At 38.8% G+C, this 26,747-nt stretch overlaps 1 protein-coding gene across 3 annotated transcripts in view; it reads left to right on the forward strand.

The window, feature by feature from the left end:
- Window positions 1–26,747, forward strand: part of ADK (adenosine kinase) — a 301,741-nt gene that overhangs the window by 126,156 nt on the left and 148,838 nt on the right. For 2 of the 3 annotated variants that reach the window (XM_065670654.1, XM_065670652.1), the window contains exons 5-7: window positions 18,966–19,138; window positions 19,394–19,447; window positions 24,189–24,297. In XM_065670654.1, coding sequence (XP_065526726.1) covers window positions 18,966–19,138; window positions 19,394–19,447; window positions 24,189–24,297 — 336 coding nt within the window. The remainder of the gene's footprint in view (window positions 1–18,965; window positions 19,139–19,393; window positions 19,448–24,188; window positions 24,298–26,747) is intronic. The other variant, XM_065670653.1, reaches the window with a different exon arrangement.

Consider the following 26,747-nt stretch of genomic DNA (forward strand, 5'->3'; position numbering starts at 1 on the left):
AACAACTACTGAAGATGTCAACTTGAAGTAACTGAATTTACATTCATTTCTAACTTACCCTTTGAAGGAGGCTATTGCTTAGTATTTGCTTTGTGTTTGTTTATGGTATTTAAGTGATGTAACAGTAATCTTAAACTTGTTAAGTGCCCCAGAGAAATAGAGTGAGGAAAGAAAATTACTGTCTGCTATATGGAATCTGTGGGTGTGCACTTCCAAGAGAAAACTGGAGAGGACTGAAAATGAAGAATCCTCATTACCATTGTTGTGTTTCATCAGTGGAAGTATTAGGCTTATTAGGCGAAATTTAAATGTTGTAAATACTTGTCAGCCCCTCTGAGAAGTTTATGGCCATGGTCTTGCGGCTCTGAAACTTCTTTCAGTGGGAAACCTAGAGCATAACATATTTCAGCCTCACAAAAATCAGTCTGTCCTTGTGTGGCAGCTATGTTTGTTTTCTGACAAATAATAGCAAAAGTAAAAATGGCAAAAGAAATAGTAAATTAAAAACTATAAAGATGAGAAGCAGTAGCAGTGATGGTAACTAGCCCCCAGCCAGCTGATGCGATGAAGTGGCAGTACACTATCTATAACTTATTCCTAGAGATGTGGTGAAGTGGCGGTACACGATCCATATCTTCTCCCTAGAGAGTAAGACCCCAGGGAGAGAACCCATCCCCGCCTTCTCTTATCATATATCCACAGGGTGATTCCTATTCATTGATAAGTTCTACAAGAAAGTGTGAATATGGGAATATATGTGTCATAAACTTGCATATCTACAAAGGTAGCCTGCTCTCCCTGGACACTTGTGCTACTAGTGAGTAGTAGGCTGCTTCCAGCCTACAGTAACAATTTGTCCAGTACTGTTTTAGACTGTCTTAAGAATAATCACATTGACATATTAATAAGAATATTAACAAACAGATAAACAACAAACTCCCCTCACTAGTTTCAATTTAAAATAAACAAATGGGTTAACATATAAAATCTCTACAGCATTTTCCAGGATGTGGGTTATGTCATGTTAATAAAGGGATGAATGCTTTCAGCATTGTTAAAATAATGGGCCTGCAGAAATAATTTTTAACACCTGAAAGTTCTAACTTAATTTCAGCTTGCTCTTTTTAATATTAAATTCCTTTGGGTTTACAGAACTTATTTTTGCACCTAAACTGTAAAAAAGAAATGTGTTTGCATTTTCTGCAGAATAAAAATTGGTGATGTTGGTTTTAAAATTTTATGCATAGGCAGTACTTTCGTAACAGTGTTTAACATTGACCTGGTCTGTTCTGTTTCAAGTTACTTTACACTTACTAAAAAACCTGAATGTCCTCATAGCTTGCTAATAGAGCAGTGTATTTGTATTCTGAGGACTTTGTCTTGAGTAGTCATATACTATGTATAAGAACTAACAAATTAATTGAATTAAGATAATAGGACCAAATTCTCCTTTAATCCGTACTGGTATAATCCCACTGATATTAGTCAGGTTCCATCAATATAAGTATGAGCAGAAAATTGGCTTTTAGTTTAAAAGTATCTGAAAGGCTTAGGAATTTGTTCAGGAAAATTAAAAATAAGGACTAATGAGTTAACCTCATATAATTACTTGTTAGCTTTTGTGTGAAGAGAAATGGTGTTATACCACTTATAACTGGTGGTTTGATATTGATACTTGTCCTTATCTTTCAGTTGATTTATTGACAAGTTCTCCTGTTAATGAAGTTCAGATAAATTTTTTTGTTGTTGCTTCAGATGTTCGAAAAAATGCTAATGCATTAGAACATTTGCTGCCTGAAGCATACATTCAGTGCCTGAAGCTAGTTTACTGCTTCTGTTTTAAGTAGCATTTCCAAATCTTGCATGCTGTATTAGAAATACAAATTTGGATTTGATGTCATTTTATCATCTTGACAGCCTCCTAATCTACTGTGTTCCTCTGCCTCTATAGAGAATAAATAGATGGAATTACAAGTTGTTATCCATGGGAAATCATGTAATGGTGTAATTAACATTACTAGAACAGCTAACAATAATGACAATATCCAAAAACTCCAGAAAGAATCCTTAAAATTATGTTGCAGTTTTTATCTTTCTGAGAAGGAAAATGTCCCAGAGTATTTATCATTTGAAAACACTTGATTTTAGTTTTCCTTAGATGCTAAGTTACATGCATTTATACTTGTGCACTTTCAATATGATGGATTTTGTGCTGTACAGAAAATGATTATACAAAGTACCAAAGTAATAAGATGATCATTTTGGATGCAAATTAATTAGCAAACAGTCAGGTAGGGTTTCAGATTAAGTACATGCTGTCTAATACATTGGATCTTCAGGGTTCACAATTAGCATATCCTGCTGACAGTGCAAGCAATGTATGGGCTTGTTGGCTTGCATGATGCTGCTGAAAGCAGTAAGTGCCCCTGGGCAGAAAACAACAGAGATTGTTGAATTACATTATTGCTTAGACTGTTTTACATTACCTTCTATAAAGCATGCATTAAAATATTTCTTTAAAAAGTAAATGGACTGTTATATATGCTCAGATGGAGATAATTTATGACAGATTTGTTATAAAGAGCAGCAGATAATTCTGGATATTTGGAATTGCCCATGAGGGAGGAAGAAAAAGAGAAATTTTATAACAATTGATAAAGTTGCTCTATTCTCAATGCATCAGCTGAAGATTTCTGTCTTATTTGATAGCACTGGCTGTCCTCTATCAGACGTACAAGCCCAGAGTGCATCACATCAAATTTTGGCCACAAGATTTTCCACTTCTACTTTTTTCAACAAATACTGGTTATGGTGCTAGTAGGAGCAAAGGTCCTAGAAGATGTTTGGGAAAGCAGCTCTTTCTGGATATTTCTCTGATTCTTTTTCTTCCTTAGTGGGAGCTATTCCAACACTTTCATTTCAAAATTAAGTTGTGGATTGGCATTGCACCCATAGAGTACAATCTTCATCAACAACAAGTCTTCCATCAATAGTAAGCATTCCAAAATGCAGAGCAAAGTAAATGAGAATATCCTAAATTTGTGAATTTAGGTGATAGAAGATAAGCACATTTTTCAGGGATGCTCTGTTTGTTCGATTTAAAGGATCTTTTTATCAGTAAGGTCAATAACAGTGGGCTGAAATACCTATCACTAACTTAAGTTTTTGTAAGAGTCACATGTGGTCATTTAGTGGTTTAAGGTATTTGAGTGATTTGTCAGGTGGTTTACCTGATCTTCATCAACTCTGAATACAGAAGTAAGGTGCTTAGGGAGCTGTTCCTCTCAGGTGAATATTTTACGATGGTGGCTGAAAAGAAAACAGATTTTTAAAGCAAAGTTCTATTAATTATTTTTAAAAACTAACCATTGTAGCTTGTTATCCTTAGAGGAATTCCAATTACATGTTCTGGATTTACCATGTTTGTAGAAAAAGCAGAAAGACACAGTACTCCATATTCTGTTTCATAAGTTGTTGGGTTGCAAAGTTCAACATTTTATTGTTGTACATGCTTTAATGCAGACGGGACATTGTTTTCTTTTTTGTTTTAAAGTCTTCAAGTGGTATTCTTTAAAGTGTCTCCTGTACTGGATGTTAATCCTTCACATAGATCTTTATTATAGTTTAATAGTGGTCAATGCATACATTGTAGAAGATGATGCTGGGTAAATTTTAAACATTGAATATACTTGCCGACTTGTGGGTATTCTTATAGGTAAAAGAAAAAAGTAAGTTACCAATGAAAAGATAATATATACAGGGTCATACCAGGTATGGATTTGATTTCATCTGCATCTGCATGAATTATGCACAACTCAGTTGATGTGGATAAACATACAGCAATGTAAAACTAGATTAATTGAGATCGCAATTGGTCTGGGCTTTCCAGCTTCTCAGAGGAAACTGGAAAGGGAAATCATTAACTTCACAATACACCTCACTCAATATTAAGTGGAGCAGATCTGTACAGTTGTCAGTAAAGTATTAGCTGCTTAGCATTTTGGGTGTGTATTTGTTCTTTTTGTTAATTTTGATTTTAGATTATTATTTGAAACCAGTATTTCCTCTTTGTGCAAAAGATAAGAAAGTTCATCAGGCCCAATCCTGTGATTTCTTGAAGCCAAGAATAGTAAAGTTGACTCTCTTTTGGATCAAAACCAGAACTCTAGTTAAAGTGTAAGGTTTCCCTTGCCTTCCACTCCTGCCAAATTAGGTCTGGGAGTTAGTGCTGAGGCTGAGCTGATCATGGGAGTCAAGTGTCTTAGCCATGATTGAATTCAGGAAAAAACAAATGTAGGAGAGATTTGCAGTTCCCTTTCAGAAGTACGTAAGAGTTGGCAACTACATTATTTGTTCTATGAAAATTATTTGGACTCACTAGAGCACTTGAGCCAACAAATTCAGGTAGTGCCAAGTGCTGCTTTCAACTGCACATAATTATATGTGACTTCTGTCATACATTTGTTATAACAAAAAAAAGTTTAAAATCATTACAAATATTAAAATTGCCGTGAAAGGAGTACATCAGTTTAAAAGTAATCTAAAGCTATAATAAAGAATTGTGATTTACTATTTTGCTTGATATCTTGGGAATTAGAATGGAGTATCTTTGCAGTTTCTGGCAAATTATTTTGACAAAGGTATTGCTTGTCCAACCACAGCAAATCTAGTGGTATTATCGATTAAACTGGAAAGGGGAAGAGTGACTCTTGTGAACTGGAGCAAATACAATACAGTATTTATATGCTTAGGCAGTGGAGAAATAGGAAAAATAAGGCCGTTGCCATTCAGGTATTGGTCAACAGAACAAACCCCATCTATTTACATGAGTGGATGACATTACCTTCTGTGGAGGACCAGCATGCCATCTCTCCTGTAAATGGTTAGCAAAAGCATCTGACATAATGGCTTGAAGAAGTTCTCTGCACTGGGCTACAAAATTTCTACCCTAGAAGTCCTGAAGAGGAGAAAGGAGCTGAAGCCATGCAGCATGCAGAGTGTGCCTGGTGCAGTGCCCCGCTTCCTGCCCATGCATGCATGGCTGGTGCATCCAGAGGCTGATGTTTGCATGGGTAGTCCCATGCAGAGCCTGACTGTATCTGGCTTTCCATTGGTGAACAGGGCAATTCCAGGGTATGCGCTCAGGGCCTGGCGACTGTGAGACTCCTCTGTTGACAACTGTTGAACCTCCTCTGCAGATAAACTAACCAAATGGAGTTTACGTGCAACAGACATTTTCCCAAGCTTCTTGATGTCAGTAAGCAAGAAACAATATGAAATAAGTATTTCTTGTGCAATTGATATTCTGTACTGATTTTATATCTGGTTGGTACTGGAATAAGAAGCTGAAAGGTAATTTAGAAATGTGCAAGTATATTTTTTTTTATCTGAATATTCTCTTACTCCTTTCTGAATAGTTAAAGCTAAGGCACCAATGTTTGTACACAAAGCAATTATGGATTTGTTTCAGTAACATAAGTTTGAGGAAGTGAGTACTTTCTGTTGGGAGTATTATGGCTTTTATTAATTTGTGAGAGCATGTATGAGTTCCTCTCCAAATTATTGTTCACATGCACACTGTGCGTCTAGTATTCCCTGGAAAATCTCAGCCTGGAATGTGTGCCACCACTCAATGTGGTTGGAAGCAACACATGAGGAATCCAGAGGCAGGCTTTTCTGAGACTTGCCTGTTTCAAGGTAGTTATTTTTCAGTTGGTTCACATTTTTCTTCTTTAGAAGAGGAATTATTCCTAAAAAATATTGAACCTTGAAGATAGGCATTTCCAGGTGGAACTGTGGATGGACTACATGGGATAACACTTGGGAGAGGCCAATCCTGAAATACTGATTCCTAATAAGGTCGATTCAAAACCTAATACCACCTTTTCAGAGTTTTATCTTGGTCACTCAGAGGGCTCCTGAGCTGGTGAGAAAGCCTTGAAGATAGAGAGGCGCCAGATTTAATTTTTTTAATTATTACCATTTTTAATTAATTTCTGCCCTCCTAATCTCTTCTGGAGAAACTTCTTTATTAACTCTGGAAGAAACAAACTTCCTACCAGCCTAGATGGAATGCTCCACCATAGTACTATAAACCTTGCTGTACACATACAATGAAGTTTAGGCTAAATTTACACCCTTTGCAACTGGGTGGGGTTGTTGCGTGCTTCTTTGAAAAAAGATTGCAGTTTGATAGTGCTAATCCCATCAGTTCTGAACTCCTTTGGAGCTCCCGGAATATTTCCTCCTTTGCATTCATATCAAAAAACCAGTTAGAATCTGGCTAACTACTTCATTTCTACACCACTGTTGTTAGTGCTGACAGCTAATTAGGTGCTTTCCTGACTTGATTGTCTGCCTTTGTGGCACGGTGTGACAGGCTCTTATTTAGGCTCATGTTTACCACCTGTAAATATGCTCTGTTACCTGTAAGCCATATCTTGATATTTACATGAAACCCATCAGTTTCTAGTGGACAATTCTGATTTCTTTTTTTTTGACTTGATTTAGTTTGCACATCCCATTCCTTCAGAACAAGGAGGTACTACTGAATAAATGCCATAGTGCCGAAAACTAGCGCACCCTCCAGAAAAGCCCAGGCATCTTCAGTGGCATCTCTGAAGGATGTCTCTGTTCAAGCATTTTGTAGATTTGCCTACATGGAGATTACCTACCTTCTCCCTTCCCTGCCCACCCCTCTGTTATGTCTTTGGTGCAATATCCAGGCACGATTCTTAATTATATTGAAGAACTTCAGGGCCACTGTCTTCCTACAACTGCTAGGTAAACCTTTAAGGTTCAGATACTACTTGGAGTGAGCTAGTGTGGGAATGAGTTGTGGAAATCAACCATTAACTGAATAAAAATGAAGGTTATTTAATAGCAACTTAATATTCTTTGAAATGTACTTTCTGTAGGTATGTTTACAACTAGCCCTCTGTTCTCTTTTGACCAAAAAGATTGGGATTTAGAAATGAAAGGGTGAAGTACATTTCACATTATCCACTACTTGTTGCTGTGGCAACATAGATGCATAATTTTAAAGGCAAGCATTTCTCAGCATTTAGGATAGATAACATTTTGTGTCTTCCTATTTCAGATTGAAAAAGAGGGCTGTGATTCATCAAATTCTCATAATTATCACATGTTCACTTGAAATATAATGTGTTGTATGTTATGTTTGTGAAATATATCATTTATAAATTATTAAAAAGGGTGATATCTAATTGCTTAGGAATGCCTCATAAATGAAGGGGTTGCTATTAAAAAAAAAATAAAATCTGTGTTACTAGAGCTTTGGTAAATAATTTAATGCATTGGGAATTCTTGACAACAGATAGATGAAGACCTGCCACTTCAAAAACTCCCTTGCCTTAACTGCTTTCTAACTCTAGTAGTCAAAAGCTGTTAAGCTTTAAGTGTTCTGTCATATTTGTGGGCTTTTATAACAAAAAGCAGAGCAGACAGCAGTGATGATGAAAAACGATGGTAGGTAGACTTAAAATACTATAAAGCATAGATACAATTGTATATAATGCCTGGAATTGAAACCTTTTTGAATGAAATGATCAGCCATATGTGCAACCCTTATGGACCCTGTAAGAAGAAGAGAAGAAATGTACCCTATTGCTAACTGTGCATGAAATTGCAGTGTTAGAAGATATTGACCAGATGTTTCAATCTCAACAAATAGCTTGTTATGTGACTGAGTGAAAATCTCTCTGCTGCTTTGATCACATACACCTTAAAGGAAGAAGTAATTTAATAGAGGCTGTCAAAGTTCATCATTGTCAATAAACTTTGACTTGACCTTTGCCATCTGTTTTTGATACTATTGCTGATAGAAGCTGATAGGCAGCTGTTTACAGTTTGTGCTTTATGAATTCTGTGCTGCCAGACAATGAAAGAAGTCTCTTCACTTGTGGATTTTTTGCTGTCATTCTGAGTGTGGGTGTATTCATTGAGACTGCACATCATCTAGCAGGGGAGTGAGAGTGACATATGCATGCATTCTGAAATGGAAGATTTGTTTTAAGGTTATAGATATGCAAAATCATGTGCAAAATACCCTAAAATGTCACTTTGCAACAACATCAACTTCAGTTATAGGCTAGTACTTAAATACATATGCAGTGTTTTACACTAGAGAATTTTAAGGCACTTTTTAAACGCTTATCAGTCTTCCCTGTATCTCCATGAAGTGAGTGCTAATTCTTTACCAGTAGAGCAGGCTGAAGCATGGTTAACAGTACTGTACAGTTGCATAATGAGGCTGTCTTACTGTACCCAAGTATGATGTTCCATTTTTATGTTAATATGCTTCTGTTAACAGCTTAACACCACAGCTTCTAGCCACCGAGTAAGACTTTATGTCGTACTTTATTTGCTGCTTTGCCGTGTTTCACAACACAGTGTTCAACAACGAAGTTAGCATCTTTGAGTTCTTTTACTGAGGAAGATACTCTTTAACCTTACCTCATACACAGCTTTGTAATATTAACAAGTTTCTTAAGAATCAGTTGCTTATACTGAAACAGCTGCAGAAAAGTTACATATAAACCTGGAATTCTTGCCATGGTGATACCCTGCATGTACCTGTCAGAGTGATGGAAGAACTGGCATGACCAGCCCTGTTTTGTAAATATATCATCTTTTACTTGGTTCTGAGAAGGGACCATGTTCATATTGTGGAAAGAAAAAGGGAGTGACACATCAGATCAAGCAACAAGAATGTGGTTGGTGTCTCAGGTTCTGTGCTTCAAATGGGGAACAGACACAAGGCCAGCTGCAGTGTCAGTACCTTGTAAGGTCTTGGCAGGAGATACGCTGTCTTTGGCCTCATATAACATGTGTTGAACTTCAGAAGAGGGGCTACAGCACTTCAAGTATTTGAGGCAGAACTGTAGCATTATAAGTATGGGATAAGGAGGTAATGAAGCAAGGAATATTGGTGCCTAGGCTGGCCAATACTTAAGGGCTGCAATAAAGGAGAGAGCTCTGGGCCGCACTGCAGCATTGAACTATGGTTACTACATATTTAATTACAGAAAATGTGCTTGTGCTGCTTTGTACAGCAGAGAGCTTACAAACTAGACTAAAAATAAAATAGTGAACAGGCAGGTGAAGAGCCAGAGGAAAAGAATAGTAAATGGAATACCAAAGAATAGCAGCACAGAAACTAGTTACTTGGATTATAGATTTTGTTGAGCCAGTTAGTTAGCTTTATATTTTTAAATGTAGATGTGAAATGAAGTACTGCTCCAAGATGCTTAACATTTTGATAGACATGTTAGCTTGAAAAGCTATAGTGAAATCAAATTGTGGCGCCACACTAAAGCTAATAGATATTCCTGTGCAGAGAATTGGATAGTACATTTTGAACCAAATCTTGATAACATTTAGATACTGGTCTCACTGCAAGGCTTTAGCTAGTCTTTTCCTTTAAAAAATGTTAGCATTTTTATCTCATTTGACTGGAAGTTGCTTGAGGGTGTTGTCATGTATTTTAACAATATCACTTCCTCATGCAAGATTTGGCAGCTTCAGCTAATGGTGGAAGAATTACTGTACAGGACATGAGGCTCCTTTTTGCAAAGCTGCTTTTGTCAAGATAAGCTTATTTTTTCCTTTTCCGTGTGTTTTCTTATATGGCCATTATGTGATAATAGCTGTTGCAACTTTAAGTGTTGATCAATGACAAACAGAAAGAAAAAAAGATTCCAAAGGTGTTGGAACAAAACTAGTATTACTTTTCCAGGGTCTTGATGCTGTATTCTCATGACAGTGATTCTGGTGTATGTATACTGAGTCTGCTTGGGATGGAGTTAATTTTCTTCATAGCAGTGTGTATGCTGCTGTGTTTTAGACTTGTTACCAAAACAGTATTGTTTAACATAGCAATGTTTTGCTGAACAGTACTTGCACAGCATCAAGCCGTTCTCTGTTCTTTCACTTTGCTGCCCCAGCAAGTAGGCTGCTGGGGTGGGAAAGAGGTTGGGAAGGGGCACAGCCAGGACAGCTGACACGAGCTGACCAAAGAGGTAGTCAAGGCCATATGGAATGTGGTCAGCAATAAAACTGTTGGGGGCAGGGAGCGAGGGGCAGTTTTTTCAGGGTAACCATGGCTTGGACACTGGCTGAACATTAGTCTGCTGGTGGGAGTTGGTGAATGATTTTATGTAAATGATCGTTTTACATCATTTACGTCATTACTTTACATCATTTCATGTTGACCCATGTGTGAGGTTTTTTTTCTCATTGTTGTGCTTCCAGTTCTCTCCTCCATCCCTCCAGGAGAGAGGAATGAGAGAGTGACTGGGTGGGGACTTAGATGCTGGCTGTGGTGAATCCACCACAGTAGGGATTTTAAATGATGTAGTGTGTGTAATGGTAACAGAATATTACATTCCATTTGTTCTTGAGGTGTGTATCACATCATTCACAAGGAATAAGTGAGCTCACTTGGAACAGAGACACTAATGTTTTCTTTTTAGGATTGTTTTGCATATTGTCAGAGTTTTGTTTTTTCATATTGTCATGATTTAGTTTTTTCATCCTACTTTTCCTCATTTTCTCTCATTTTCCACGCTGAGCTGTAATTTATTTTATTTTAGCACCTAAAATATTCCTACAGATATCCATAAGAACTTTTTAAGGGACTGGGTCTGTAATTGGTGATGGGACATGTCCTAGGGGTAAAACAGACTGGTGAAACCTTCTGAAAAGTGCATGGGCTTGTTCTAAAATTCAGAATATAAAAATAAGAGATACTCCAAATAGCACTGTATGAAAAGAAGCCATTTCTGTTCTGATTTACTAGGAAGAATGCTTCATGAGTAATTGCGAACATTGTTTAGATTTTAGCAAGCATGTTAAGTCTTAGCTAATTTTAGGTCTTTGGAGTCCTTTCCTCTGTGAGCTGCAATTTAAAATAAGATCAGATTTGACAGATCCTGCAGAGAAGAGTCCAGCTTCAAATAACACACTTCAGATGCACTTCAGATGTCTGTATTCAGTGTTAATGAGTTTTGAAGATCCTTCACTGTGAAGGGGCATAATGCTGCCTGTTGTGTTGTCAGTTCCTAGGCATTTCGGATTCAAGTCTACAGCTGAAAACTTCTATGTGCAGAAGGTATGTCAGCCTAAGCAAAGCTTTGTATGCTTTGGTTTTGTTAGTTTAAGACAACTGACAGATGTGGAAATTCACTGCTGGCTGCAGCTTTTAAAAAACAACTCAGGAGCTAAGGGTTTCGGATAGAGAACAAAGTGGGACTGGTAGCAAGTATCTTTGTCAGCCTCCTTGTTCTGATTATCAGTGTTGTCCAGGTAATACCTGAAGTTGGAGTAAAATGAAATAATTTCTGAAAGATCTTTGTTTTAGACAGAGGGCTAAAAAGCTGTCTTAAGCTTCATCAGTATGATGTTTCTTTTTAAGTCTTATAGGATTATCTGCTGAGACCCAGCAGTAGCAAACCCTTCATTTGCAAGGGGAGTATATTTGCAGCTGGAAATAGGAAGGTAAATTGTATCAGCTTTTTAGTTTTGCTGCTTTTTGCCTTTCTAGCAGAGGTTTCCTCTACAGTGAGCTTTGCAAGAACAGCAAATAAAAGCTCTGAATGCAGATGAAATGTTGTGGTATGGGATACTGGACTCTGCCACAGTGATAGAAGCATGGCATTCTCCAGCTAAAAAGGATAGGTTTGGGAAACAGAAATCAGTGAAGTATGGTTTCTCCCTTTCTCTTTTTAATTCATTAAGACCACTGATTTTCTTTCACATAGTATGAAGGAGCATTTTTTTACTTTTTGGGTTAAGGGACCATTCAGGTAGCTCTGTCATCTCATCTTGAATATCGTTCTCAAAAGGCAGCATTGAGTAGACAATCAAAGTCAAGTCCCTTCTATTGTTGGAAGAAGTGCTTCTGGAAGTGCTTCTGTAACTCGGAGGAAAAGTTGCTTCCAAAGCCATTTTCTAATCAGACAAACCTAGGAAATAGGTGTACCACATCTTCAGTTCTTAGGATGTGAAAGACAGAGTTCACTCCAAGCAGACTCACAAAGTCACAATTCAGTCTTCAGAAGTTTTACTTGTTACCAAGTTTTCTTGGCATCTCAACATCTTGCAAGGAAAGATGATGCTGTACTCTGCAATTGCCACCCACTCCCTGGAGCACCAAGGTACTTTACACTTCTCTGATAGCTAAAGCATGCAGAAGAGTTCACCCTGTTAACTCTGATCATGAAAAAACACTTGAACAGATACTCCTACTACTGTAAGGCCAAGTTAGCCTCATGAAAATAAGGAGAGAAGCATTGTGTCACTCTAGTGCATTCATGAGTGGCCATGGTGCTGGGTTCTTTGAAAGTGCTGGATTCAGTATTTGGTGATAAGGAATAACGTGCTTGTAGCGATAGTGTAATCTGATACATGATTATGCTTATTTTGAAGTCAGCCTCATTTTAGGACAGAGTTATGCTAAAGACAATAAATAAATAAGGTTAATATTTGCTTTTCATTTACCAAGGTGCATACAATGAAAATGTAAGGAAAATATAATCAGTTTAACTCAAGAGAACATCTGAAAGGTATTCAATTTCCCATGCTCCTTCCTCTGTCACAGATGCTCATTCTAACTGAAAAGGTCAGGGCCTGTGCTTGCCTGTACCTGATGTCCAAATTGTGTTGGCGGAAGAAAACTTCAGAATGAAGAAATACATTAGATTTCATAAACTGCTCTAGACTTTGTTGCCTTTGTGGTACCCCAGTCCTGAGGTTGTCTTGTTCCTTCATGATAAGTTCCTGGTTTTGACACTTCAGTCTTTGAGCCATTTACAGCCTCAGATTCTCTTGGGTGATGGTGAGGCTTCATGGTGTGGCCAGGTGCCAACCTCTCCTGGCCAGATTGTCAATACGGTTAGTTAATAGCTGCCTCACTGCCTAGTCAAACCCTAGATAATTAACTCATTATGCTAGTGCCTGCTGAGCTGGGTCATTTTGTGTTTCTGTCTAGAGTCTCTTTCATTCAATTAAATCTTGTATTTCACATAAATCTATGAAATGAATTTGCAGTTTACATAACCATATACCTGATATTAATGTGTGCAGTTTGTTATTTGCCTTCATTTGATGTTGGATATAATGCTGCATGACTATTTCATGGTAAAAAATGTCTTGTAATGACTGACCCCCATTTCCATTTAGAGTGTTTTAGCCAAAGTGGTGGTGTATGTATGAAGTAGCCCATAGAAGCCTGTTTTTTCCATATCAGGTTATTCAAAGTTAAACTCCAATCCAGGGTCAAACACTGAAAAAAGGACTTCAGAGTCTACCTTGAAAACGTTATTTTGTCTCTTTTGGTTTTTCATAGGTATGCAAAAAATGCCTGTTGTGACTCATTCCAGTAGCTGCAACTTCAGTGGTATACCACAGAGATATTTCTGTAGTTCAATTTCAACAAGTTTGTGATATAATGCCTGTTTTTTGCCTTTACTAATATGTAGACTTTTAGCAGAGGAAGAGAGGAACAGTTTGGAGGAGTTCTGCAACTAGCAACACCTCACCACCATTATGGTGGGAATACACGGAGATACTTCCAAGAGGCTGGGACCCTCTGTGGTGAGAGGATCTTCCCAGAAACACTACTGAATTACTTTTTCATCTTCCTCGTTGCTCAGCTTAGCTCAGATGTTCAAATGAAAGGAATATCTATATGGTGGGAACATTCCCCCAACGCGTATTAGCTGTGTTTCAAATAATCATGAGTATGAACAGAACCACTGCTTATGGAAGAAGTGGTCTGCACAATATACAGAGGTTCATCTCCAGAAACCCTAGATCATGACTTCTGAATCTCAAAAATAACTTTACTTACATTTGAAGTAAGGATTGTGACAGTTATATATGGTGTGTATCGTATCTGAATTCAAATTGAGCTGCTGCCAATAGCCAAAGCTGTGATACTTGAACAGAAATTCTTTTTTCAGAGATGTATGTGAAATATTACTTACTACTGCTCAAAATGTTGTCAGACTTTACACATAAAGAATGGAAAAGTTATGTCATTTGACAAAATATTGTAAGCCCAAGGTGCTGTTTGAAGTCTTACTTTTTTTTCAAGAATTGTTAGGATTTTATGCTTTCATAAATAGCTATTTCTATTAATTCTTGTTATTTGTGAAAGTAAGGCATGTTGAACATGGGACACAGGGCTTCAGGTGCTTCTGTTCTCATAGGTGTGGAAATTGATTCCATATTTGCTTACAGTAGGTCACAACATCTTCAGTCTTGTTAAATAATCTGTTCTATTTAACTATATCCTGGAATATAGAAGATTACTGTTCCTGAGATACCCTAAAATAGAATCATAGAATAGTTAGGGTTGGAAAGGACCTCAAGATCATCTAGTTCCAACCCCCCTGCCATGGACAGGGACACCTCACACTAAATCATCCAACACAAGGCTTCATCCAACCCGGCCTTGAACACCGCCAGTGATGGAGCACTCACAACCTCCCTGGGCAACCCATTCCAGTGCCTCACCACCCTATCAGGAAAGAATTTCCTCCTTATACCCAGTCTAAACTTCCCCTGTTTAAGTTTTGACCCATTACCCTTTGTCCTGTCACTACAGTCCCTGACAAAGAGTCCCTCCCTAGCATCCCTATAAGCCCCCTTCAGGTACTGGAAGGCTGCTATTAGGTCTCCACGCAGCCTTCTCTTCTCCAGGCTGAAAAGCCCCAACTTCCTCAGCCTGTCTTCATACAGGAGGTGCTCCAGTCCCCTGATCATCCTCGTGGCCCTCCTCTGGACTTGTTCCAACAGTTCCATGTCCTTTTTATGTTGAGGACACCAGAACTGCACACAATACTCCAGGTGAGGTCTCACAAGAGCAGAATAGAGGGGCAGGATCACCTCCTTCGACCTGCTGGTCACGCTCCTTTTGATGCAGCCCAGGATACGGTTGGCTTTCTGGGCTGCGAGCGCACACTGAAGCCGGCTCATGTTCATTTTCTCATCGACCAGCACCCCCAGGTCCTTCCCCACAGGGCTGCTCTGAATCTCTTCTCTGCCCAACCTGTTGCTGTGCCTGGGATTGCTCCCACCCAGGTGTAGGACCTTGCACTTGTCATGGTTGAACTTCATAAGGTTGGCATCAGCCCACCTCACAAGCGTGTCGAGGTCCCTCTGGATGGCATCCCTTCCCTCCAGCGTATCAACCGAACCACACAGCTTGGTGTCATCGGCAAACTTGCTGAGGGCACACTCAATCCCACTGTCCATGTCAGCGACGAAGATGTTAAACAAGACCGGTCCCAACACCGATCCCTGAGGGACACCACTCGTTACCGGTCTCCAGCCGGACATTGTAGCAGGTGATCCTTGAATATCAACCAACAGTCTTGGGCCCCCCTGCCCTCCAGGGCTATATCCCATGGAACCTTACTAAGCAGGCTCCTGAAGAGGCCAAAGTCTGCTCTTTTGAAGTCCAGGGCAGTGAGCTTGCTGCACGCTCTTCTCCCTGTCCTGGGGATCTCAAATTCGACCATCTCATGATCGCTGCATCCAAGGCTGCCCTGGAGTACCACATTCTCAACAAGCCCTTCCCTGTTGGTGAGCACAAGGTCAAGCATGGCACCTCTCCTTGTCGGCTCCTTTATTACTTGCAGAAGGAAGTTGTCTTTTACACAATCGAGGAACCTCCTGGATTGCTTGTGCTGTGCAGTGCCATCGTTCCAACAGATGTCAGGGTGGTTGAAGTCCCCCATGAGAACAAGGGCCTGCGAGCGTGAGGCTTTTCCTATCTGTCTGTAGAGTGCTTCATCCACAGGTTCTCCTTGATCAGGCGGCCTGTAACAGATCCCCACAGTAATGTCTCCCACAGCTGTTTTCCCCTTAACCCTGACCCACAAACTCTCTGTTAACTGCTCACCTCTCCCCAGACAGAGTTCCATACTCTCCAGCCTATCCCTAACTTAAAGGGCAACTCCCCCTCCCCGCCTGCCAGGCCTGTCCTTTCTAAAGAGCCTGTAACCTTCCATTCCAACACTCCAGTCATAGGAGCCATCCCACCATGTTTCTGTGATGCCTGTTATGTCATACCCCTGTAGCCATGCACACATCTCTAATTCCTCTTGCTTATTCCCCATACTACAGGCATTTGTATAGAGGTATTTGAGCCGAGCTCCAAATGAAGTCTCCTCATTGGCTGGAGCGGCTGGAATATCTCTACATTGCTCCAAGCATTTATTATAGGTGCTGGCAACTGGCTAGGTGTGTTGGGATGGAATGTTGCCCCCGTCCCCCAACGTATCTTGTTTAAAGCATCTTTGACAAGTCTGGCCAGCCTCCTACCAAAACTGTTCTTCCCCTTCTTTACCAGAGCAGCTCGATCATCCCCCAGTAGACCTGGCCTACTAACTTCAGTCCTATGTTCAAGACACCCAAACCCCTGACTGTGACACCACCCTTTTAACCATCTATTGACCTGGCCAATCCTCCTAGCTTTTTCTTGGTCCTCCCCTGTGTCCTGGAGAACTGACAAAAAGACTATCTGAGCACCGGAGCCCCTAACCACCTCTCCCAGGGCTCTGTAGTCTTTCTTTATGGTCCCCAGTCTACTACTGCCTATATCCCTAGCACCCACATGGATCACCAGGAGCGGGTAATAGTCCGTGGAACTTACTAGAGCAGGCAGCCTCTCTGTAACATCCCTGATCCATGCCTCTGGTAGGCAGCACACCTCCCTCGAGACGGGGTCAGGCCGACAGACGAGTGCTTCCGTCCCTTTCAAAGTAGAGTCCCCTATTACTACAACCCGCCGCTTTTTCTTTGTAGCACCAGTAGAGATCTTAACCCGTGCATAATCCGGCTGTTTGTGGTGCAAGTGCGTTTCCTCGTTAGTCTCCTGCAGGACAGCAAAGCGGTTCTGCGTGGGGACAACAGATTTAGGAGGAAGCCCCTTGCTTTTAATTGTCCTTTTCCTCCTTCTTTTGTTATTTTTCTTTGTCACCAATTCCCAATTTCCCGGGTTGGTGGCCTCCTTCTTTCGTTCATGAGCTGGAGGGGAAGCTTGAGGCCCCCGCACAGTTCGGGGCTGGAGCAAGCAGCCCCGCTTCCTCTCAGCTACCCTGACATCTTGCAGCCCGCTAATAGCATCCCGCAGCTCAGCCCCTGCTGCAGGAGGACCTCCATCAGGGAGCACCGAGTGCAGCCCTGCCCATCGTGCACCTTTCCCTCACCAGACCAGTGCAGGCACCCTCTACACTCCAAGCTCTGCACTGCAGCCTCCCCTCTCATCTGCTCTGTCTGGGTGCCTGCGCTGGCCACTGCCGGGGCAGCCAGAGCAGAGCTCCCAGAGTGGGCCCTGCCCATACGACGGGTGCTCACCATCCCGCTCGCCTGCCCACGCGAACTGCTGCGCGAACTGCCTCGTCCCGCTCTGTTTGCCCGCAAACTCAAATAACACTGTGCAAATACGTATTATGTATGTGGAAATGTATGTAAAGTACGCAGATATCGTAGATAATATTCTCGTTAGGGGATTTCTTAATTTTTATTAATTTAGAGTGATATGGAATAGATTAGCACAGCACATGTAGTGTGCATTTCATGAATGAGAGATTGAATGCTGCCACACTCTGATGACACAATCTTTTTCTTTGTCCTTAAAATTCATCTATATTAATTTTCTGCAGGAAAGAGGCCTTGGAACTTTTGTCCACCTTTGCCTTATTAATGAAGACTTCTACATGACTAAAGCTTTGGGTTTGTGCTTTGGTTATTTGGGGCTTTTTTGATATTTTGGTTTTCTCCTCTAGAGCTGGGAGAAATAAAGATGTGACTGAGCATGTATTTGTAACTCAGTTACTTGACCTTTCTACAACCCACAGCTACCACTAATGCTGCTTTGTAATGGAGACATTATCGTTTATTTAAATCTTGATTAGGAAACAATTATAAGTAGAGTTTTAGTATAGCAGTAAATTGATGAAGCCTTTAATTCATACTATAGATTGAGTGGATAAGCTTTCTGACTGTAATTAGTGTGAATTATAATTACTTCAGTTGGTTGTCTTGCCACCAGCGGAGTAGGGCCTATGACTGTTCACATTTATTTCTTTAGTTCACTCTTGATTTGATATTGCTGCTAAATGCTGTTTTTTAACTCAGTACAAAATGGAGTTACATTTACAGTGGAATGATACATATTCTGTATTAATAAAAGAGGAGCTTTTGGAAATAACCTGGCACCTTAGCAACACTGTGTGGCTATGCTGTTTCTTTACAATACAAGTGACAGAACTGCTCTTAATAAAGTTGGAGATAGATATTTTCATGCCTGGTTTAACAATGTAAATGGAGAGCATTTCCTTTTTTACATATAATTAAATGTTAGACACAAATGGTTATTTTCAGTACCATTTAGTTTTTATATATATTGTGAATGTTGCACAATGTTTCTCCTTAGGTTTCTCAAACATATTGTTTTCCTTATATGCTATATCTCTGGGTTTTTTGAGGGTCTTTTTGTTTGCTGGGGGTCTTTTTTGGGGGTGGTTTCTTTTGTTTATTTTGTCTTTTCTACACGTTTGCTTTAAAGATACACTGCTTGATTAAATGTAAGTGTAGCACCATCTTCTTTGAGAAAGGGAACTTCTTTTGAAATGCCTTATAAAAACATACTAATCTACTTTATTTGAGAGTGAAATACATGCATCTAAGTTTTATATTGGGTATTAAACACTCAGTGGGAACATTAAGGATAACTTTTTTATCCTTTGCTGACCCTCCCTCCCTTGATGTACCTGATGTTTTTCACTTTAGGCATAGAAGTGTTCCGTATGCCACAGTCCTCTGTAAGCACAGAATTAAATCTGACTACTGAAGAGAAAAAAATGGCAAAAAATAATACACGAGATGTGCTAACTTTGTGGTTTGGGTTTGTTTTGTTTTCTGTCGATCTGCAGTGGATGATCCAGAGCCCTTACAAAGCTGCAACTTTCTTTGGGTGCATTGGCAAAGATAAATTTGGAGAGATCTTGAAGAAGAAGGCTGAAGAAGCTCATGTGGATGCCCATTACTATGAGCAGAGTGAAGAACCAACAGGAACTTGTGCTGCCTGCATCACTAGTGAGAACAGGTCAGGGGCCTCTGATATTTTCCAAAATATAAATGCAATCAATATAGTGTGTGGAGCCTCATTTGTTTGAAATATTTGGCCTTGAAAAGTTGTGATTTGAATGATAAAGAAAGTATTAGTACAGTTTGAGATAACACAGGACTGCCTGGCTCATAGCTTGGGCCTGGGCAGTATTAATACTTTTAGAGAACAGCAGTTGCATTATGGCAGAAAAATGTGAGATAATAATATACTACTTCTTTCTGAACTTTATAGCTTCCAGTTGCTCTGCAGAGAGAAAAAATGTGGGAGACAAAAGTTGGTTAACAGGTATGCTTATGCAGCCTATGTGAAAGCTGATTGGCATGTGGCGCATATATTTGATTGGCAAATGAGGACTGTACTTCAGGTGATAATGTGTTTAAAGAGGGTAGATGTCAGCGTATAGCCTAATTGAAAGGGTTAATTTGATTTTATACAAGAGGAAGAAAAAAGCTTGCCTTTTTTTTTTTTTTTTTGCTGTTGCAGTTCATCTAATAACTGTAATTCTGTGTGTCTGCATCTTAACAATTTCTTCTGAATGCTTTCAGGTGCTATTTTTTTTAAGGTAGTCTTTCCTATACACAAAAATAATTTCTCCAGAACCGTGTTCAACCTTTTTTGTATTTGTAGATGATTAACAGTGGTCTTTGTGGTATTCCATAACAAAGAGCCCATTTATAGAGTGATTTATTTTTGGTATTGTAATAAGATTAATAAAAACAAGAAATTCAGGGAGAGATAGTGGAGACAAGAGGCATTTATCTTGAGCATGGTCCTTTGCTTTCTTCTTTCTCCTTCCACCCACAACACTCAAACTTACGTATTGCTACTTTGCTTTTTACCTCCTGACAATTTTTCAGAGGTTTTAAAACCAGCCAGTCAGGTCTGCCGTAATCTTGAGATGTTTCCAGCACACACCAACCCTCCCTGATTTCTGCCAATATCTAAATTTTCTGATACTTCGAAGTATGAGATAACTTTCTGATAACTTTGAAGCTAGATAAGGTTTTTCAGAGCCATGTCTAGCTAGGATTTGAATATCTCCAAGGATGGAGGTTCCACAACCTCTCTGGGCAAACCTGTTCCACCGTTTGACCACTCTTCATAGGAGAAATTCTGTTGTTACCCGCTTAGAATTTCCTTCTTCCAGCTTATGGAATGTTCCTTCTTGTGTCCAAGTATAGTCTGGCTTCATTTCCTCTGTAAGCTTTCACTAGATATTTGAAGATGGCAGGAAAGTCTCCTCTTAGGTCCCTCTTCTTAAGGCTCAGCCAAGCCCTTCTTCATTTTTTAAGTGTTTCAGTCCTGTAATATCTTAATGGCCCACTGCTGGACTCGCTGCATTATGTCAGTGTCTTCCTTTTAGTGGAAAGCTCAAAGCTGGACGTGGAACTCCAGATGAGGTCTGGAGACCAGAACAAACTTTATTTTTTTCTGTTCTGGATATAAACTCCCTTTGTCCTGCTGGCTATGTGCTTGCTCATACAGACTAGAATGTGATTAACCTCCTCTGTATGCACTGCCGACTAGTGTTCCAAGCCTGGTACACCAGTACTTCCCCATGCCCTTTTCTGCAAAGCTGTGTTGTATCCTGTCAACATTCAGCCTACATTGTTGCATTGGACTCACTCCATCATAGTCGCATGAGTTTGCATTTGCCTTCAAGTCTTCTGCCAGCCCAATTCTCCAGGCTGTTGAAGATCCACTGAATGACAGACAGCTATGTCCTCCAGCTTATCAACCTGTCCCTCCCAATTTAATGTCATACATAATGTCTTACTCTCAGGAATGAATGTACATACTCGGTGGGGGAAGGAAATTCATTCATCTTCATCTGGAGTTTTGACATTAATTATGCCTACATACTTCTCCCTTCATCTCCAGCATCCATATTCAGTTTTTCAAAGAGAAGACAAGCAATAAAGATGTTTCTGCTCGGTGATTCTCTCTGTCTTTACTCACATAGTGACTGTGTATGCATCCTGTAGCAATCATCATTTCCTAGATGACATGATGGGAAACTGAAGTCAAGACTGTCAATAGACATACAACGTGAATTCAGGGAAAATGTGTGTATCTTTTGCTGTACATCTCAATGGAATCTAAAAGTTTAGGTAAATTTATTAATAAAAATGTCTGCAAGTACTTCTATAACTTATTAAGCAGCATATCAAACATTTGCTCAAATACTGGAGACAGTGGCTTCATCTAAATCGCTGTTTCAGAGCATTCTTGAGAATGTGCAGGGAGTATAAGACACTTATTTCCCTCGGGAGACAGAAAAAAATGGACAGTGGATGCTACTAAAGACTTCATTGTGCAACTCGCCCTCTTACAGTGAGAGCAAGTTTGTTCTCCATCTTTAATTATCCTACGATTGTTTCTTGATTTTCAGAATTTTCTATATTTGTAAGAAACACTTCAACCTGGCCCCAGTTCATAACTGTTGATTAGTCTCTTGTCCCAGTTGAGGTACATTCTAACTTCTTCAGGTGATTCAGCTTTCTTATCTCTTTTGGAGGAGCTGACTAATAGCTCTCTGGTACTCCCAGTGGGTGGCTGCGTACATTTGTGTTCCAGATGCCTTATGTGAATGTTTCTTTTTTCTGCTAAGTCTGTCTAGCTTTTTACAGGGGAGGGTTCTGAGCTAATTTGTGATCACCATTCTGAATTCTCTAGCTTAGCAATACTAACATGCTTTGTTTTCTTAGAGCTTTTCAAGAAAATCCTAACACACGATTAAACTCTAAAGTTGTACCCACACTTTGTGACTTTGATTTGTGTGTTCTGCTCAGAAATACCTGCATGCACAGAGTCCCCATTAAGCTGTTTGATTTGAAACACTCTGGCTGTCTCCAATTATGGTATTTCATTGAAAAAACATCTACCTTCTCTGTGGCCCACATGTTGAACTTAGTGCTGTCAGAGTTACAGTTTTAATTTGGAAAATCCTGGTGCTTTGTCTTCAGTGTAATGATCTTTTATTACACATCATGTGCAGAGCATCTCTACAGTTAGATGTAGTCAAAGAGCTAGGCTTACAGTTTCAGGGGCACATGGTAAGTGAAATGAAACATAGAGAAAGTCTTTGCTTCATTTTCTCAAACATAATTGCTTTTCACTTAGCAACATACGTAGGCAGACAAGAATTTTCCAGTTAGGTCCTTGATGGATATTTAGGGTTTGCCAAAACTGAAAGATTTAATTTGCTTTTCAAATTTGGTTTACAGAAAATTACCAGAGTTATGCGTGTCTTTTCTTGGATTTACTTGGTTCTCTAGTGGATTTCTTGTAATTATAATTCTAATATTCATCAAGGCTGAAACTTCTGGCAGTGTTACTTGTACTGCTTTGAGAGACTTAATCTATTGATTTATAGATTTTAAATTTATTTTCAAAATTCACATTAGTTCTCATTGCCTTTAGGCTTTAGAATTAAAGAGATGAGCCCCAAGAATATTCCTGGGTTGAAAGGACACAGAACTGTGTTATGTATTTTGGTACATTCAGAAAAAGTTAGTCTTTTTGGTTTAATACACTTGATCTGTTTAACTTACAGCGGTTGTCAGTGGTGAGTGCTTCGGGAAGTTTAAAGGGAGACTTGGTTGCTGTCTTCATAAAGGATTCTGTTGGGTTTTGTTTGTGGTTTTTTTTATTTTATTGAATAGTACAAAGAGAAATGGTAATAGTGGAAAGATGCTGTTTTGAGGTGGAATAAATGTCAAGAATTCCTAGTTTAGTTTGCTCCTAACACCTGCACACAGCATAACTTGGTAGAAGCAGATAACCAATTCACTCTGATCCATTGGATTACAGTAGCATTTACATTGAAAAGGGTGATACCTACAACATCAGTTGTATACACATTGGAGAAGGCAAAAGTTTTCAATAGCCATATGTTGTATGTATAATTATACATTATTTATCTGGCTGATATACTTAAATATCACAAAACAGTGATGTGTTAATGTTAAAGGTGCATCCTATGACTATTAAATCATCAAAATTAAATTTAAAACCCTCTATGCAAACATGGAAATGCCTGTTTCTCAAATTCCCTTCACTAAATATTGGATATTATAAAGCCATATCATAATAAAAATGCACAGAAGGATTTGGTCATCATAGCCAGAGTGGACAGCTAGTGCATAACCATCTTTTTATGACCTGGTTTTAGGCGTGTGTCTATAAGTTTTGTGTGTTTCATAAGGCGGAATGGAATTGCCGAAGAGGAGAATTTAAAATAGAATGTATCTTACATATAACAAACTAAATATGATACAAGTGTGTTTGTTCTTTCTAGTGGAAGTTGTGGAAGTTTTGTCCCATGACTTGTGTTATAACTTGTTAAGTAAGAATGAAGTACAGATGAGGTTTTGGTAGTTTTCCAGTAATACACAGCTAAGCCAAATGTTTTTTTAAACAGTTCATCATCTAAAAGTAGCAATGGGACCCTTTTTCAATTGCTAAAGGAAAATATGAACCCAATGGGGGGGGTGGGGGGGAACCCAAATAAACTGCCTTTTAAATATTATAACTATAAAATATAATTAAAATATATATAAAGGCAAGACGTGTGCATCAGTGTTTGGGTTCTAGTGAGGGAAAAATAGTTTTGAGAAGATAAACTGTAGTAGCTACGTTCCTTTAGGTGTTAGTTACTAGACGAGTTTTAATGAAAATCTGCAGATGCTATACTACACAGAGGGAGTTGATCACAAAATGCAGCAAAGGTTGATTCTAAGCAAATGGAGGCACATGAACAGTCTATTAGTGAAAGTTTACATAAAGTATTTAGCTTTATTTAAGATACATTACTTAAAATATAGTTTAATGGTATTTAGGATATGACTTAAAATATTTAAATGTTAAAAAAATAATCAAAGTGTATGTGCTCTATGGTGCCCTTTGTTACTGTTTCTGTGTTCATGAAGATCTTTGATTACCTTTGAGAAATTTGTTCTTTGTCAGAAATTTGCAGTAGTGTTAGTTAAAGGGGATCTAATGCCTGGGTTTTAATCACTTTCAGGTCTCTCGTAGCTAACCTTGCTGCTGCTAATTGCTATAAGAAGGAAAAGCATCTTGATTTGGAGAAGAACTGGAAGTTGGTGGAAAAGGCCAAAGTTTATTATATAGCAGTAAGTTCAGCTTCTTTCAAATTGCTGAAATTCATGTTAAACATTGTGAGGTCTAAGCAATGAGGATGTTTGTTGCATAATGGTTTAGGATGATTTTGTGGGAATACAATGAAAGAACGTGACTGCTTCAGTTTCAGTGTAGGCTGATTTCTTTGAATTTAAATGTACAAATGTGGAAGTATATTTGAGTTGTGTGCTTTCTTAAGTTAGTGGGAGAAATCATAAGAACTGAACATATTTTCAAGCTTTTGTAGTAGTGCATCAAATTTACATTTCACATTTTCTAGTAAATTGTTGTGAAGGATGCACAAATTATGTAGAAAAACACTATTAGCATAATTATTCACTGCAAACAGTTTGAGCTTATTTGTGTGAACAATCTTAATTGCTATTTATTCCATAGTAATTACTATGGCACCTTATAACTCAATATTTCAGAAACAATGATTGTGACAAATCTCTTGAATGTGGGCGGTGGGGCAAACTGATTTTAATGATGAAATCTTACTCCTGGAATAAAGGGGGTTTGAGGATGGGGCATTAGCAGATTCACAATTAGTATTCTTTTTTTTTGCCATCCAGAATGAATCAAGCCAGATTAGTGTATTTGTGTAGATTACATCTTGCCTAAATAGGAGTGGTGAATTTGTTTTCATCTTGCTCCCAAGTTGATATGACTGATCAAAATTAGCAAACATCTATGACAGATTAAAACCTCGTAACACGCGTGTAATATATGGATTCTGTATGACAGCTGCTTCCATTCCACTACCTGAGCTATGCGGGAACAGCTGGTAAGAAGTGTAAAAAATTGATTATCCAGGAGGAACAAGTTCATTGAAAATACAGTTATTTCTTTTACGTAGTGTTAATGTCTCCTACAGCCTGTTAGTGTGCACTGCTGTAGGCTTTACATGGTTGTTATTGATTCTTGTGTATGGCCAAGACTGCCCCTTTATAACTGTCAAAAAATACTTATAACCTTCTCAGTACACAAAGAAAATACATCCCACTGCTCTGACCATATGTTTGTGCTGCAGTTGAAAAAATACATTGATGTATAGTATACGCGCGTTTTATTTCTGGTTTTCAAGTGTTCTGAGTTTTTTATTTCCCAATAATTATACCTCAGTCTGTTCTGGATACCATGCTTAGGAATTAATGCTATTGGCTAAAAAAATACTGAATGGCTAAGAGTATAGTTAAATAAAGAAGAATATTATCAAATGTCAGATGTTATCAAAAGCTATACTGCACTACTAAGTTGGTCGTTTGTTGGTTTCGGTTGTTGGGGGTTTTTTGTTTATTTTTGGTGGGTTTTTTGTTTGTGTTTTGGTTTGTTGGTTGGGTTTTTTTTTATCTTACCATGCTTATTTATAATTATTAATGAAGGTATAATCTGAAGCGATTTAGATAAACTAAACTTAGAGGATAGCTCCAGGATAAATGGGAAATGTTACATGAGGTGAGCAACAGCTTGGGTTTTTTTAAGATGTAGTCCTCATCTTATTTTAGCTCTGAAGCCACTCTTCTGTGTTCAGCCAGTTTGATCACTTAAATTTTGACTAGATGATGCAGTACGCTGGTTTTCATGTATATTAAAAGCTGTTCTTCAGGTGCCAGTCCTATGACATCCAAGCTTTGACTAAGAGAATTATTGTACTAAACTGAAAATAAACCCCAAGATGTTCATATGTTAATGATTAAATAAATAATACTGAAGTGGTAATAAATTGTGCTAGATATTTTCAAAGTGGAATTCAGATTAGGGAAGCATCTGACTGCAGGACGAGATCTGTTAGGTAAAGAGCCTGGTTCACACCTGTAGCAAAAACACCCACTGAGGTGGGTTCATCTAAGAGATTTCTAAGACTGTTGTAATTTAAGATCACAGGTGGCACATGTAACTCCTTAAGGAAAGGAGTCTGTAGAACCATACATGCTCATGCTAAAATACATTCATACCCTTTTCCTTCATTTAGCTTCTTTACTTGCAAGTTTGTAGTAGTTTACTAGATTAAACAAAACTATGTCGTGAACAATTACCATTCCTGAGGTACGGGGTAGCTGAGTCCTTGTCTACTGATGTCTGTCTTCACTTTAGTCATTACCTTACTTGGCTTTGCACTGCACATATGTTGCTTTTCATTTCCTTCTTTCTGTCCAACTGTCACCTATTTATTGGATTGCACTAGAATGTATGTAAGTGACAGATACTTATTCTGGAAATCTGTGTCCTGAGATTATAGAACAATCTATTTTCTTGGCAGAGCAGGGCAGTTGTTGCTTTAAGACAGGTCTGTGATATCCTGTGGTCATCTGTATGTGCTTCCTAGAACAGATAATATGCTTTTCAATGCAGCATTGAACAGAATGGTCCTCAGATGAAACTTAGCTCTGAAATCTAATCAATTTACAGAGGAAGGAGTAAGTACAAAGGAAAAGATAGG

The sequence above is a fragment of the Lathamus discolor genome, chromosome 3, assembly GCF_037157495.1.
Source record: "Lathamus discolor isolate bLatDis1 chromosome 3, bLatDis1.hap1, whole genome shotgun sequence".
Taxonomy (NCBI): Eukaryota; Metazoa; Chordata; class Aves; order Psittaciformes; family Psittacidae; genus Lathamus; species Lathamus discolor.